This window comes from Panthera leo, chromosome E1, assembly GCF_018350215.1.
Source record: "Panthera leo isolate Ple1 chromosome E1, P.leo_Ple1_pat1.1, whole genome shotgun sequence".
In the NCBI taxonomy this organism is placed as follows: domain Eukaryota; kingdom Metazoa; phylum Chordata; class Mammalia; order Carnivora; family Felidae; genus Panthera; species Panthera leo.
In genome coordinates this window covers 60,940,270-60,955,770 of record NC_056692.1, presented here as the reverse complement: position 1 = coordinate 60,955,770, position 15,501 = coordinate 60,940,270, and the positions used below count along the sequence as shown (strand labels likewise).

The following is a 15,501-nucleotide window of genomic DNA, read 5'->3' as shown; positions in this document are numbered from 1 at the left end:
AAAAAAAGTGTTATCAGGATGAAACAAGTCAAAAATAAGGGGCACCCGCTCAGGTCAGGATCTCACAGTTCTCGACTTGGAGCCCCAGGTCAGGCTCTGTGCTGACAGTGCACCACCTGCCTGGACCCTCTGTCTCCCTTTCTCCCTCCCTCCCCCACTCATGCCCGCTCTCTCTCCTTCTCTCTCTCTCTCAAAAATAAACAAACATAAAATGGCAATAAACAAACAATGAAAAACAAAAGAAACACAAAAGTCAGTGCCCTTAAATTGAGTTAAGGAAGCCGGAGCCTCCGTGTCTCCATCTACACAGATAGCTCATCACCCTTCGACGGTGATCCCCGTAGAGGGCTGGGCGCTAACAAAATGTGCCTGGAAAACATTAAAATTCACACTACGAGCAAGGGGTGCAGAGACCCCGAGAAGAACAAACAAGACCGGGGCAAGGCGTCCTGGCGCCGCGGCGGCGGGCACACACGTGTGACCGAAGGACCCACCGCAGGAGGAGCGGCCTCTGTTCTCACCGAGGTGTGGGTCCAGCAGGTGAGGCTGCTCCTGGTACTTGTCCATGATCACTAAGAAGGAAAACACGGGGGTTAGCTTCGCTGGGGCAGACATGCCCGCTTTCCCTCGCCGCCTCGCGCAGCGCAGCCCCTGGGGCACAGGCCACCTAGGTGGCTCCCCACCACCACCCGCCAGCCCCTCCTCCCCGCGTGCGCGGAGCGCCTTCCTCTGGAGCCCGTTCCCCCACCTCCTCTGAACCTTTCTTTGCTCCCTCCTCGAGTCACAAGTCCTCCCCTTCACCAGACAAGACACCTCCCCGCACCCACTTCTCCCCCCCGCCCGACCCCGCAGACCCCAGCGGCCGCTGGCACAGCTGTCAGATCCCGCGGCCACCTGCCACACACCTGCACCTGTGACAACTTCCCAGGAGGGGAAAAAGGGCCTTCGCTGGCCCCCCGACGTGCCCTCACCCTCTCGGCAGTCGTGTGCACAAGGTCTTGTTTTTGAACCCCCGGTTCACGGCCAAAGAAACAGCCTCAGAACAAGGAGGCAAGGCGCCCGAGCGGCAAGCGGGACGTAAAAACCCTGGGGTGTGTCACCAGAGCATATGCTTTGTCAGGGCAGCCGCCACGCTGCCCCTCTCTCAAAGTCAGAGGGCCGTCCTGACAAAGCAAGAGCACAAACCCACGCCGAAACTTCGTGAGCAAGAAGGGCCCGCGAAGGTGGGTTTCCTGGACGACAAAAGCCTGACCGCCCAGCGGTGGGGCCCAGGGAGCCCTCACGAGCTGCTCCCGAGAGACGGCTGCAAAGGTGCAAGCTGGGAGAGCTGACACCTTAAGGGGAACTACCGCGCGCGCGACCCACCGCCCACCGTGCCCCGAGCCTGGGCTGCGCCGCCCGCCGCTACCCCGCCGGGTGGGGTCGGAGATCCCGTGGTCTGCGGCGCGCTGGTCCCCGTCTGCTTCTCCTGTCCCTCCCTCCCGGTCCGCACGGCCGTCCCCGAGAGCCGGGGCCGCCCTGGCGAGGTCCACGCCGGTGTCCTCACGCGGGACCCTGCACAACCCCGCCCTCCGATGACAGGCGGGAAAGGCAGGGCCCGCGGCCCCGGCGCCTCCAGGTGAGGCCGCCCAAGCACACACGCCCGGCTCCCACAGGTGCGCGGCAGGGGGCAACCATCGCACGGGGAAAGCAGCAGCTGCGGCCCGAGAGCGCGTACAGAAGGCCACCGGCCCCGGGCCGCACGCGCACCTCGGAACCGCTCCAGGGCGCCCTCCCGGGCCGCACGGTCGCCGAGCACCGCCGGCAGGCGGGAGAGCAGCGCGCGCGTCTCCGCGCTCTCGCAGAACGACTCGAGGAAGCCGCCGCGGGCCAGCGCCTCGTCCTCCGCCCCGTCCTCCGGCGCGCCCGCGGCCGGCTCCTCGCCCAGAGCCATCCTCGCTGCTCCGGACCGCGCCTGTGGACTGGAAGCTCGGCCCCGCCCGAGCACCGGGACGGGGGATGCCGGCTGATGCAGACGGAGGTACTACTGCTGAGGCAGAGGGGGCGGCTACCGACGCTGGCCCCGCCCCACGACCTCCGACCTCGCGCCTCGGACCCGCTACGGGACGCGCCGGCCGCCAAAATAGTGCGCAAGGAGGCGGGGCCGGGCCTTGTGGGGCGGGGCCCGCGTGAAAGAGAGCCTGGATCCCGCGAAGCCGGGAAGTCCGGGGACCGGAGCCTGATGCGCGGCCTGGGGGCGGGGCCAGAGAGAAGGCAGGGCGGGGTCTGAGGTGGTGCTTTCGATTGGAGTGGGGTGGGGTGGAGTGGGGTGGGTGGGAGGTGTGGGGGCAGTCTGAGCTCGGGGCGGGGTGGGGTGGGGTCTGAGCCTGTCGGTGGGGTCGGGGCGGGGAACCGGGCCTGAGCTCGCTCGTGAGGTTGGGCGGAGGGGGTGGAAATCTGAGCTCGGGGGGAATGGGGACTGGGCCTGTGGGTGGGATCGAGGTGGGATCGGGGGAAAGCCTCTGAGCCCGTGGGTGGGGTGGGGACGGAGCCTGTGGGTGTGGTCGGGGTGGGGGCGGGGGGGGGGGGGGTGAGTCCGAACGCGAAGGCGGGGTCTGAGCTCGTTGGTTAGGGAAAATCTCTACCCGTGGCAGTGGGGGTGGGCGCAGTGGCCTGCGCTTGGCGGCGGTGTCGCAGCCCCAGTAGCCGGAGGAGAACCGGGCCCCATCCCCCACGTGGGGCCCGGCTCCCCCTCTCCCCCCGTCGCACTGTCACATCCCACAAACCTGAGTTTTGCGACAAAGGCAGTTTCTGTTTTGAAATGTCAATTGTCTGGAAGGATGCCTCCGGGGTGTTCTTTCTAGAAAGTCTTAACAGGCTCACACCTGTCAATGGGACCAGTCTCCTGACCGCGAGGCCCGCTGGACAAACAGTCTCAGAAAAGAGAAATTTGGGCGCCCTTATCACTGGGAAATTGGTAATTTTGCAAGGAGTAATAAAGGCGTGGTCTCGTCTCCAGCCCCGCACTGTGAATGGCCAGTGCCCCGCAGACCCTACCCTGATGTAGCTTGCCCTGGGCCCTCCCTTCACGGATGACAGCCCCGGCATCTCCAACCAACTGGCCACCCCAGCCACCTGACCACAGTGGACACCCACTGACCAAGGCTCTCCCCCTGCCCTCGCCCCCTTTTTATCCAGCAGAAAACACTCCAGCTGGAAAATGGAGTGTGGGAGCAGCGCTGGGCAGTGGCTGCTGTCCAAATGCCTGGTCCCCACGATATCCAGGGCCTTTCCTTCCATCTGCCCCGCCTCAGTAGGGAGGGCACTCAGAGCCCCACTCAGCCCCAGAGGTGCTGCTCAAGAGGTGAGACCCATCTCCTGGTCTCCAACTCTGCCTAAGGCACAAACAGGAGCCCAGAGTCCACAGGGAGATGTGACCCCAACTTCCACCTAAGCAAATCCACCTAAACGCATCCCAGATGTGTTTCTATAACATCATGAAAATACCCAAATTCCCCCTGGATCATGACACATAATGAGGCTGTTGGAAATCTGTCAGGTGCTCCGGGCCCTCTGCAAACTAGCCCAACTGCATGGAGGATGGAGACACAGGTGAACAAACACACACACACTTCCATTCCTGAAGCCCAGCTGGACTTTATTAGTCCCGGAAACCACCTCTGGTGTTGCCACCCAGAGTTACTCACTAAGCAGGGAGGCAGGGGATGCAGGCTGGCTGCTACTTGAGAAGCTTCCTCATGGTGCCCAGGGACGGGCTCCTGTACTGCCGCCCAAAGTGGTTCCAGTGGTTCAGGTAGTTAAAGAGCTGATAGAGCAGGAGCCGCCTGTCAAACCCCGGAGCCTTGGGAATCTTCCGGTGGTAGGCAGTGAAGAAAGATCTGGGAAACCCCCCGAACATCAAAGCAATTGCCAGTTCAAATTCAGAATGTCCATAGAAGGAAGCTGGGTCATAAACAATAGGCCCTGAGTCATCCTCAGCCACGTTTCCTGACCAGAGATCCCCATGAAGAAGGGCAGGGACGATCTCTAGACCACAAAACAGATCCGGGATCTTCACCTAAGAAAATAATTATTTCACACAGAGTCATCATGAGCCACAGCCTCTTCACCCAATACTTGGAAATAAGGCAGAGATGACCTCATGTTTGTTCAGGGTCCAACCATAGCCCAGTCTACCAAGCCCAGAGATGAGGGGATCGACTGAGTCCAAGAGAATGCAACATCATTGTACTATTTACTAATTTAGGTTTGGAAATTCCACAGCCCTAATGACTTCCATACAATAGCGACCTCAGTGGATGTGGTCGTGTAGACTGTGAACCGTATAACCTGAATGGAGGGGGTTTTTTTTGGGGGGGGGGGTAATTTAGCAAACTTTCTCCACCATTCTTTAATTTCACAGAACACATATGTCTGCACCTGTTCTGTATACTACGAGTGCTATGGGTTATTTCATTAATGAGTTAAATTTCACCCTGGAATGACACACAAATTCTGTTTTTAACATTTTGAGAGTTATATTTTAAACTAGTCACTCTGGGGCATCTGCTGGCCACATCTCCAAGAGGTGAGACATTCGTGCTTTGGAAAAGAAGAAAAGGACAGGGTAAGAGTGGATAAGAAAGCAATAGTAAATGCCACAATTTATGGGCCAGGCACCTATGTTTGAGGTTAAGTATTTGGTGACCTAGCCAGTGAAAGTTGTACTCAGGGGCCAAGTATGCCCTCAGGTACCTTCCCCTTCCCAGTTTCCCCATCAGGCCAATAGTCAGGCACTTATGTGTCCACACTTGACCAGCTCTGCTCCATGGCTCCATTCTACCAGAGGGCTCCACACAAATATGGAGGATAGCCCATAAAAGAACAGCCCCTGTCCCAGAGAATAGCTTCTGCACCCACCTGTAGTTGTGACCACAGTTCTCGTGCCTCTCGGTCAGCATAGTCCTTTTCAATGAGGTCCAGCTGTGCTTGGAGACGGTGCCGGGCAAAGAAGGTCGACCAGTCATCCTGCCACTCATTCACCTGGGCGACAAGGGGCCAAGGCTGATGCTGCTGCAGCTGGTGCTCACAGGACAGCTATACATGGAGACTGCCCAAACCCCAGGACAACCACTAACAGAACACAACAAATATTACAGCTAGCCAACAGAGGAGATAGGATGGAGTCATTAAAAATAGTCCAAAAGAAGGCAGATGAACAGGAAAAGGGGAAACATAGAACAGATAGGACAAATAGAAAACAAACAGCAAAATGACAGATTCACCCCTAGCCACATCAATAAGTACATTAAATGCAAAGGGTCTAAATACCCTAGTTAAAGGGCAGAGACAGATTGGAAAAATAAAGCAAGACTTGATTCCAAGCTGTGTACAAGAAATGCACTTTATACATGCTAACACTAGTCGAAAGAAAAGCCGGAATGGCTATGTTAATATCAGAGTAGATTTCAGAGGAGAGAATATAAAGGAGGTCATTTCACAATGGAAAGCAAGTTAGTTGATAAAGAGGACGTAATAATCCCAAATTTCTGTACCCCTAATATATGGCAAATAGGCTCATGAACAGATGTTCCACATCATTAACCATCAGGGGAAATAAAACGTCAGTGAGACACCACTGCACACTCACCAGGAGAGCTTGAATTTTAAATGGAAACCACCAAGAGTGGCAAGGATGTGGAGGAACTGGAACCCTCACCCCCTGCCGGTGGGAATGTAACATGGTACAATCACTTGGGAAAGTATTTCTGCAGTATTTTTCTTAAAAAGTTAAATGTGAACCTACTATATGACCTGGCCATTTCCCTCCTAGGCAATTACCTAGGATAAATGGAAGCATGTGTCTACACAAACTCTTGTACACAAAGGTTCAGCAGCTTTATTTGTGGAAGCGAAACCTGGAAACTACTCAGATGCCCGTCAGCAGGTAAATGGGTAAACAGACTGGTTCATCGTAGGAAGGAACGGACTCTGAACACTTGCAACACCATAGATGAATATCATGAAATGATTAAACTGAGTGAAAGAAGCCAGAAAAAGGCACGTAGTGTATGATTCCATTTATACTAAGTTCTATGAAATACAAATTTACCTACAGTGACAGAAAGCAGATCCATGGCGCCCAGGGTCAGGGAAGGGTAGGAGGACGCTTCAGGTGATGCATATACGCACCCCAACCATGGGAACTGGTTCACAGGTACCTCTGCATGCCAAAACTTATCACTTTGTACACTTTAAGTGTGTGGTTTGAGGCACCTGGGTGGCTCAGTCGGTTAAGCGTCCAACTTTGGCTCAGGTCATGATCTCACAGTTGGTGAGTTCGAGCCCCGTGTCAATCTCTGTGCTGACAGCTCAGGGCCTGGAGCCTGCTTCTGATTCTGTCTCCCTCTCTCTGCCCCTCTCCCCTGTTCACACACTGTCTCTCTCTCTCTCTCAAAACTAGATAAATATCCGTTGGTTAAGCGTCTGGTTAAGGGCAGTTAAGGGCCCACTCATCCTCCCAAGGAGTAGGACCCTCCTGAAATTTCTGGGCTGGGACAGGTGCTCCATCCAGGACCATCTGTCACAGAAGGAAGAGGTGGACGAAGTGCTCTCCTGACCCCTTGCCCCTCCCTGGCCCTTCCCAGGCCCCTTGCCCCTCCCCGGCCTCTCCCCAGCCCCGCCCAGCCCCCTTTGCCCCTCCCAGGCCTCTTCCCCCTCCCTGGCCCCTTGCCCCTCTCCAGCCCCTCCCCGGCCCCTCCCAGGCCCCTTCCCCCTCCCAGTCCCCTTGCCCCTCCCTAGCTCCTTCCCCGCCCCTTTCCCGCCCCTTGCTCCTCCCAGGCCCCTCCCCAGCCCCGCCCCTCCCAGGACCCTTCCCCCTCCCTGGCCCGTTGCCCACCCCTTACCCCCTCCCAGGCCCCTCCCTGGCCCCTCCCAGGCCCCTGGCCCCTTCCTGGCCAGTAGCAGCTGAGCTAAATAGGTTCACTGATCCTGGAGTCTAAAGGGGGACATAGGGGCCGCCTGTGTCCCTAAGAGACCAGCCCCATTCTCATTGACTTCACAGACTGGGGCTCTGTGTATGATTTCATTCCTTGGTTCTTTTTTTTTTTTTTAATTTTTATTTTTTTAACATTTATTCATTTTTTGAGAGACAGAGCATGAGCAGGGGAAGGGCAGAGAGAGAGAGGGAGTCACAGAATCCGAAGCAGCAACAAGCTCTGAGCTGTCAGCACAGAGCCCCACGTGGGGCTCGAACTCACTCAGGAGCGGTGAGATCATGACCTGAGCCTAAGTCAGACGCTTAACCGACTGAGCCACCCAGGCGACCCTCCTTGGTTCTTGAAAAGTCACTGGGCAAGGTCAACTGAGTCTTTGGAGAGCCCACAACAGCTCTTAAACTCAGCATCTGAAGCAGGACACCAGACCACATTCAGCCACACCTGCCTGGGACCAGTACAACTGTGTGGGCCACCAGCCCCAGGCAGATGTGTAGGCCCCAGGGGAGCTGGCTTCACCAGAGATCCAGGGAGTCCCAACCAGCCTGGTAAAGCACTGTGTGTGTGGAGTTCTAGGGACCCCAGATGTGAGGGCTGCCCCCTGTCTGGGATCGCAAAATCTGGCTCAGGCTTCATAATGATCTTACCCACATGACATCCACCTGGGAGGCTCGCCGTCTGCCCACACGGGAGAGACAGAGAGGGACAAACGGCTACCTACTGGATGATTCCACTACATGAAATGTCCAGAATGAGCAAAGCCACTGAGACAGAAGGAGGTGAGTGGTTATCAGAGGCCAAGGGCAGGGGGAATGGGGGTGACTGCTAATTAGCATGTGATTTATTTTGGGGGCGATGAAAATATTCTGTAATGAGACAGTGGTGATGGCTGCACAACATTGTCAATATACTAACAACCACTAAATCGTACATTTTAAAATAATGGAGTTTATGTCATGAGAATTACAAACGCCAGGACTTAATCCCTGACCTCACCTGCTGCCTCACTGCCACCCACTCCAGTCCCCACACTCATCACACAACCCTCTGCAGAAAGGCCTTTGCACCTGCTGTTCCCTCTGCTTAGATGCTCTTCCACCCAGCCCACAGCTTCCCACCTCCGCCAAGCTCAGCTCAGGGGTCTGCCCTCCTCTCCCAGACACCCCAGTTCACACCCCGCGTTCAGAAATCAGACAATCATCTTCCACCCTGTCACCTACAAGGGACAAGGCAACCAGCACTGGGGCACTGGGAATGGTCATCAGGGACCTGATGCAGGTCCCTGCTAAGCAGGGACGTCCTCCCCAGGCTCTCACCTGAGGGATGAAGCCACAGCATGTCACCGTGTGGAAGCCAAACTTGCTCACATACTGGGGCTCAGCACGCTCAGTCCTCCGGCCTGTCAGCAGAAAGAGCTGTTGTCCTCCCCTTCAATGCCAGACCTCAGCAGAGCCCCCTCAGCAGAGGGAGAGGCCTGGGCTGCACTGCTCAAATGGGGACAGTCTGAGGAGCGCCAGGGCCCTCCTGCCTCAGGCGTGCTGGACAACAGGGCTGGGAGTAACCGGGGTCCAACCCCACCCACTCGTCAGTGCCATCAGAGTCCCCATTTAACAATCTCATCTTCACACGCAGCACAAGGGAAGTCGGTGCGCATCGCCACAAGCGCCACCCCGGGGTAGATACACCTGCGTCAGGGGCCACAACGTACCCACTGTGTTCTCCTCCTCCTTCGACTTATCCCTGAGCTTCTGGTTGTAAAGGTGCAAATCTGCCATCTGGTCTCCGAGTTTTGATGCCTGACTGAGGATACAGGAAATGCAAGCAATTAAAACAAGAAATAACCACAACCAGTTAGAAGGCTCCACTCTGAGAAATGTTTTAAATACCTTAAAAACTACTCTCCATTCTTTAAAAAGGGAAAAATGAACTGTAGGCCATGACCTTTTCTGAAAAACAGGATAGTATAAAATCACAAGCGCAGGGGGCGTGTGTGTGTGTGTGTGTGTGTGTGTGTGTGTGTCTGTCTGTCTGTCTGTCTGTCAACAGAAGCCTTAGGAGGCGCTGGGAACAGGAGCAAAGGTTTAAAAACTTACATTAAGGAAAGACCAGCTCGGAAGGTTTGTAAAAAAACAAACGTAAATCACATATAAAAGACAGGTTGAGGGGCGCCTGGGTGGCTCAGTCGGTTGAGCGGTTGAGCGTCCGACTTCAGCTCAGGTCACGATCTCGCGGTCCGCGAGTTCGGGCCCCGCGTCGGGCTCTGGGCTGATGGCTCAGAGCCTGGAGCTTGCTTCCGATTCTGTGTCTCCCTCTCTCTCTGCCCCTCCCCCGTTCATGCTGTGTCTCTCTCTGTCTCAAAAATAAATAAACGTTAAAAAAAAAAAAAAAAAAGACAGGTTGAGTGGCACCTGGGTGGCTCAGTCCATTAAACGTCCAACTCTTGATTTTGGCTCAGGTCATGATTTCACAGTTCATGGGATCGAGCCCCACATCAGGCTCTGCACTGACAGTTGGAGCCTGCTTGGGATTCTTTCTCTGCCCCTCCCTCACTCAAGTGCAAGCTATCTCTCTCTCAAAATAAATAAATAAACTTAAAAAAAACAGACTGAGATGCTATTCATGCACCATGATGGGCATGGGCCATTCTTTGCTGATGGAGCTGCAGGTGGTTTTATGTCTTCTTTATGTGAGTTCTTGTTTTCCACCTTTTTTAAACAAAATACACACAACTTTTTTTTAACATTTATTTATTTTTAAGAGACAGAGATAGAGCACAAGCAGGGGAGGGGCAGAGAAAGGGGGAGACACAGAATCCGAAGCAGGCTCCAGGCTCCAAGCTGTCAGCACAGAGCCCGACACGGGGCTCAAACTCGGGAATGGTGAGATCGTGACCTGAGCCTAAGTTGAACACTTAACCGGCTGAGCCACTCAGGCGCCTCTGCATAACTTTTATTTTTTTATGTTTATTTATTTTGGGGGAGGAGGGGCAGAGAGAGGGGGAGACACAGAATCTGAAGCAGGTTCCAAGCTCTGAGCTGTCAGCACAGAGCCCAACATAGGGCTCAAACCCACTTACAGTGAGATCATGACCTGAGCCGAAGTTGGACACTTAACCAACTGAGCCACCCAGGCACCCCAAAATACACGTAACTCTGGTAATTAGAAAAAAATTTCAGGACTTCGGATAATTACTAGATCAACCTCACTGGGCCCGGTTTGAGCTAACATGAGTGCATTCTAAAGCATGAGGCCAGGGATGGTTCCAACACGCTAATTTGATGCTGATTCATTGGAGCCAAAACACACCGAAAGCAAGAACTCCTTGTCTCTGTCAAGAACCCGGGGGCAGGGGTAGGATTCCTGGCCCTGCCTCTGATGAGCCACACTGGCAGCTCAGCAAGAGCCTGTTCCCCTTCCCTCTCTCATCCCCCTCCCTCCCTCCCTCTCCCTCCCCCTTTTCCTCTCTCCCTCTTTCTCCCCCTCCCTCTCTCTGTCTCACTCTCTCCCTCCCTCTTTTCCTCTCTCCATCTCCCTCTCCCTCTCTCCCTTTCCCTCCCTCTCCTTTTCTCTTTCTCTCCCTTCCCCCCTCTCCCTCCCTTGCCCTCTGTCCTCCCCCTCTCTCCCTCCCCATCCCTCTGTCCTCCCCCTCCCTCTCTCCCTCACTCCCTCTCCCTCCATCTCGTGATCTCACAATCTCACGCACTCTCTCACACACGCACACGCACACATGCACACGCGCACACACATGCACACTCACCTGCTCAAGCTCCTCATCTTCAGATGCTCCATCACAAAGGCAGCCCCTCCTCCCGGCAGGTCAATCACCTTGATTGGCCGTGGTACCCGAACCAGGCCTGTGGCCTGGAGGGCCTCCAGGCTGGCCATCTCTCCCTGGAACATCTGCCGGGCCTGCATCCAGAACACTGCCATGAGCTCCGAGGGGCCCCTGCAGCCCTGGACAGAAGCCACCAAGTGGGGTCACAAGCACCCAGGACCTACAGTTGCTGAAAGCTGGCTGGAGAGCAAGACATCAGCCCCTCAGAGAATGGGGTGCAACATGGCCCCCTTCAGATAGAAATGGGATCCAAGGGTGAGGCTGTGCCTGGGGCTTGGGGCGGACAGGATGCTGGTGCCCCTGCCCTGGGTGCTTGCTCCCAGAGGTGAGGAAGCACAGGTGCAGGGGAGGTTCTGGAGGTGCTGGGGGTGCTCCTGGGGGCCAGGGTGTGCTGTGGGGTCACAGTGGGAGTGTCGGGGGTGCTGTGGAGGTACAGTGGGAGTGTCGGGGGTGCCCGGGGTCATGGTGGGAGTGTCAGGGATGCCCGGGGTACGATGGGAATGTCGGGGTGCCTGGGGAGTACAGTGGGAGTGTCAGGGGTGCCGTGGGAGCACAGTGTGAGTGTCGGGGTACCTGGGGGCACGCTGGGAGTGTTGGGAGTGTGTGAGAGCATGGTGGGAATGTTGGGGTGCCTGGGGATACGGTGGGAGTATCGGGGTATGGGGGGCATGCTGGGAGTGTCAGAGGTGCCTGGGGGTACCGTGGGAGTGACAGGAGTGCTGTGAGGGTACAGTAGGAATGCTGGGGGTGTCTGGGGGGTACAGTGGGAGTGTTGGAGGTGCTATGGAGGTACAGTGGGAGTGTCGGGGGTGCCTGGGGGTACGGTGGGAGTATCGGGGTGCCTGGGGGCACGGTGGGGGTGTCAGGGGTGTTTGGGACACGGTGGGAGTGTCGGGGGTGCGTGGGGAGTACAGTGGGAGTGTCGGGGGTGCCTCGGGGTACAGTGGGAGTGTCGGGGGTGCCTGGGGAGTACAGTAGGAGTGTCGGGGGGGCTGTAGGGGCATGGTGGGAGTGTCGGGGGGCCAGGGGGTACAGTGGGAGTGTCGGGGGTGCCTGGGGAGTACAGTAGGAGTGTCGGGGGGGCTGTAGGGGCATGGTGGGAGTGTCGGGGGGCCAGGGGGTACAGTGGGAGTGTCGGGGGTGCCTGGGGGCACAGTGGGGTACTGCAGGATGCTGCCAGGTGCCACAGAGGTTGTAAGGTACCTCAGGGGACTGTGGGGGTGCTGCAGAGGGTCTGGGTGGTGCGGTGAGATGCAGTGGGGTGCTAGGGGTTATCTGTAGGGTGCCTTGGAGTGTGGACCAGTGGAGCGTCTGGAGCTGGGCACGGGCGCCCTTCCAAGTTTCCTGCCCACCTCACTGCCTCCAGCGATCACAGGAGAGGAGGAACCGCAAGGGCAGGGTGGGGTGGCATGCCAAAGGGACTGGGACACACATTTTGGGCAGGAATTCGGGGCAGAGAGGTCAGCTGGGCCTGGCTTGGGTCCAGGGCCTCTCCCCAGAGATAAGCACCCAGCGGGGCCTGGGGGGGGGCCCGAAGGAGGCTCACACCCCACCGAGGAAGAAGACAGGCCGCCCCAGGAGCAGCAGAACAGCCTCCATTGGGACCCAAGGGCTGTCCTACTTCTAAAATATTTCCCACAAATGCCCCAATTTTAAACGAGGTGAACACTCACCCCGGGTACGCGACAGAAAGCATGCTTCTGAACACCTCTGCCTATAGAATTATTCCTCATGAGGCCAAAGCATCTAATGCCACGCAGGAAAAGAACCCCATCCTTCAATTCAAAGTCTCTGAGGGGAAAACGAGGCAAGGCATCCTCCAAACTGCCAGCCCAGCCCTGGAATTGTGAAGCAGGGGTTGCTAGCGCCCCGCGGGGGGCATCCAGCAGTCCCCAAACATACAGGGGCAGGGAATACCTGGGCTGCATTCTGCCCGTGTCCTGAGGGCCTCACCTGTCACCTGCTCGCCTACTGTGTGCCAGCACCGAGGGTTTCAAGGGCAAATGGGGAAGCTTTCAGTAGGAGGGTTCCAGACCCCACATGAACCCTGAACCCAAAACTGCTTCCCGGTACATGGGGCTTATTCTGAGAGCGATTGGTTCTGAAACGAAATTCCCTAACAATTCCCTGTGCTAACAGAGCGGGGCTGCTGGACCAATCCCGACCTCTCACCCATCCCAGGTGGGCCCTGCTGCAGGGGGGCTGGGAGGATTCCTTCCACCCACAGCCCCTACCCCCACCACCACTGCTGCACCTCAAAGGGGCCTGGCCCACAGAGCACTGGGGGCCTCAGTGAAGGCCCCCACTAGGGCCAAGGGAGTGCCATCCTTAGCAGCTGGGGGCACTGACTACGGCCAACTTTCTCCATTTGTAAAGTGTCACTATTTTCCATATACGGTCTATTTAACAGCAACACTTTAAGCAGGCACTAACCAGGCCCAACACAAGCACAGGCCCCTGAGCAGACAGCATGAGCCTCTCGCTCGGTCCCTCACCGAGTCTTGGCCTCCTCCTCTCTGCCTCCTCCCACCTGTTGAGCTGGACCCACGGGCTGTGGAAGAGGGAACCCAGCGCTGGGACCCAGGGTAGAGGCAGAAGCATCCCAGGACTCCAAGCCTCACCTCCCCCATTCTTGATGGTAGAGAAATTAAAACCAACACTCCTGTGCCTCCAGGCGCAGGATTATTAATCCTGCAGCTGACAAAACCCTGGGTCCCGCAGAAAACGCTTGAGTCCTCCTTGCCGGCAGGTGCCAGCTCCTGACCCCCGCAGTGACGCCAGGCCGCACCTGCGCCCCTCCACCCCCACCCCTTCCCCTCTCCAGGCTCCAGCTCAGGCCGCGGGGGAGGGGGTTTCTGGGGGGCCGCACCTGCGTCCGGTGGTTGACCTTGACGAAAACGGGGCCCGCATCCGTGTCGTAGGCTCGTCCCTCACTGATGCAGCCGCCCCCGGGGCTCCCGAAGGCCCGCAGGGTCGCGGTGCGCAGCTCGGCTCGCAGCAGCTGCTCCATGGGGCGGGGGGGACTCGGGCCGGGAGGCACGGGGACAGCGCAGACGCCAGCCGGGGCGGAGCTCGCTCTCCGCGGGGGCGGCGCCGGGTCCTCGCGGCCTGCGGGCTCCGGGCTGTCCAACCCTTGCGCGCGGGTGGCGGGTGCGGTCAGGTCCGCGCGAGCGAGCGGTGGGGGAACGGACCCAGCCCGAGGGCGAGGGCAGACAGAGAGCTTCCCGAGGGGGACTAAAGTGGGGGCGGTGCCCCTCTGCATGTGTCCACACAGTCAGGGTGCCCCGACAATCCGGAGTGCGGCCCACCCTGTAGAGCCTGACACCACCCCCCCCCCCACCCCCGGCCAGAGGTTCCAGGAGCCCTCGCTGGCCCTCTGCCCAGGCCCCAGCAGGAGACTTAGAGGACATAGTCTAGGGTAGAGCCCACTGTCCCTGGGACCCAGGTCACAGGTCACAGTCCTGGCTAGGTCTCACACTGTCCAAACAAGGCTAGGGGTCTTGACCACATCCTATCCAGCCCCAGGCACTACCCAGCGATACTCGTCGCTCGTGTTGGGCTTGTTCATCAGGGCACCTGGTGGCCATCAGAGATAGAGACTGCTCTGGGGGTTCTGATAACGTGGCCAACCCCACCCAGAACCCGAGCCCTGTTAAGAGACCTGCTGCCCTGGAGAGGGAACTTCAAAACACACGTGGCCATGTGCACACAGGCACACACACACACCTATGCACACGCATGCACAAGGTCATTGCAGAAGAGCAGGGGGTGGGAGAGATTGTGTGGCCATCTTGGGAAAAGCATCTGCCCCTCCACGTCTCCCTCCTCCTAGCTTTTTTCTCTGAGTTGGTGAAGCCCTTCCCATTGCACCTTGAGGCAGGATTCCTGTAGATTTGGGCTCTTGCACATCTATCTGCAAATGTCATTATTCTTGACTGATAGTTTGGCAGGGTATGGAATTCCAGGCTGGATATGAGGTCCTGTTCTTTCACAACAGAGAAGCTCCTGCTCTAGCGCTTTCTAGCTCATTTGGTGTTGAGAAATTTGAAGCTATTTTGATTGTTGTAAAGCCATTTTGATTCTGTTTGTGTGGAAACTGTTCTCTGGAGGCTTTTAGGGTCTTCTCTGTGTCACCAATATCTGACAATTTCCCAGGGAGGTGGTTGGGGTGAGTTTCCTGCCATCCCCAAGGCAGGACACATGAGCCGTTTCAGGATGGACACTCTCTGAGGTTGTCTTCAGCTCTTTATGATTCCCTCCCTGTTTCCTCTGTTCTCTTTTCCAGAATTACAAATATTTGCTCTAAAGTTGGTCCCCAAACTGCCAGGGTTAGGCACCCGTGAGCCTCCAGGCACCCTGGGGGAGATGCTCATTGCACGCCACAGGCATGGTTTGCCCAAGCAGGGCCTGAAAGTGGCAGGTGGCAGCGGCACACATCTTACTGGCCCCGAAACCCAGGCACTTGGGGTCCCTCCCCAGACCTCCCAGCTCCTGTCTGAGCAACCGAATCCTCAGTGAGAAGACACATGCCAAGGAGAGTACTTTGACTTTGCAAACTGGTCTCACCCTCCTCTCAAAGCCGCATTTGACTTTGGGTTTGGTCAGAAGCTCAGTAGGGAGATGTGACTCAGGTACGTGCAAACAGCCCCAGGAGCTGAGTCCCCTTTCTCCCTACAGCCAGTCTCCTGGTTC

At 57.0% G+C, this 15,501-nt stretch overlaps 2 protein-coding genes across 3 annotated transcripts in view; both read right to left on the bottom strand.

Annotated features, from left to right (window-relative positions):
* Positions 1 to 2,049, bottom strand: part of TBCD (tubulin folding cofactor D) — a 159,110-nt gene extending 157,061 nt beyond the window's left edge. Inside the window, 2 exon segments of the mRNA XM_042916798.1 lie at positions 522 to 572; positions 1,750 to 2,049. Coding sequence (XP_042772732.1) covers positions 522 to 572; positions 1,750 to 1,933 — 235 coding nt within the window. The 5' untranslated portion in view covers positions 1,934 to 2,049.
* A 1,448-nt stretch (positions 2,050 to 3,497) lies between these two features.
* Positions 3,498 to 13,882, bottom strand: FN3K (fructosamine 3 kinase). Of its 2 annotated transcripts, none has more exons than XM_042915033.1 (6): positions 13,679 to 13,882; positions 10,732 to 10,928; positions 8,683 to 8,774; positions 8,291 to 8,373; positions 4,900 to 5,022; positions 3,498 to 4,057 (listed from the first exon to the last, which is right to left on the bottom strand). In XM_042915033.1, exons 1-6 carry the CDS (start codon positions 13,817 to 13,819, stop codon positions 3,719 to 3,721), a joined length of 975 nt encoding a protein of 324 aa, XP_042770967.1. In that variant the 5' UTR covers positions 13,820 to 13,882; the 3' UTR covers positions 3,498 to 3,718. The 2 variants fall into 2 exon arrangements, with proteins under 2 accessions (XP_042770967.1, XP_042770968.1); XM_042915034.1 differs by having other exon boundaries at positions 3,503 to 4,057; positions 10,732 to 10,883; positions 13,679 to 13,876.
* Positions 13,883 to 15,501: the final 1,619 nt, after the last annotated feature.

What these genes read in the sequence shown, in the direction of transcription:
- FN3K (XM_042915033.1), bottom strand. Translation starts at nt 13,819, where the DNA reads ATGGAGCAGCTGCTGCGAGCCGAGCTGCGCACCGCGACCCTGCGGGCC. An exon ending in AAGATGAGGAGCTTGAGCAG is followed by an intron (nt 8,775 to 10,731) that starts GTGAGTGTGCAT and finishes CTGTATCCTCAG; the next exon opens with TCAGGCATCAAAACTCGGAG. An exon ending in GGAGGAGGAGAACACAGTGG is followed by an intron (nt 8,374 to 8,682) that starts GTACGTTGTGGC and finishes TTCTGCTGACAG; the next exon opens with GCCGGAGGACTGAGCGTGCT.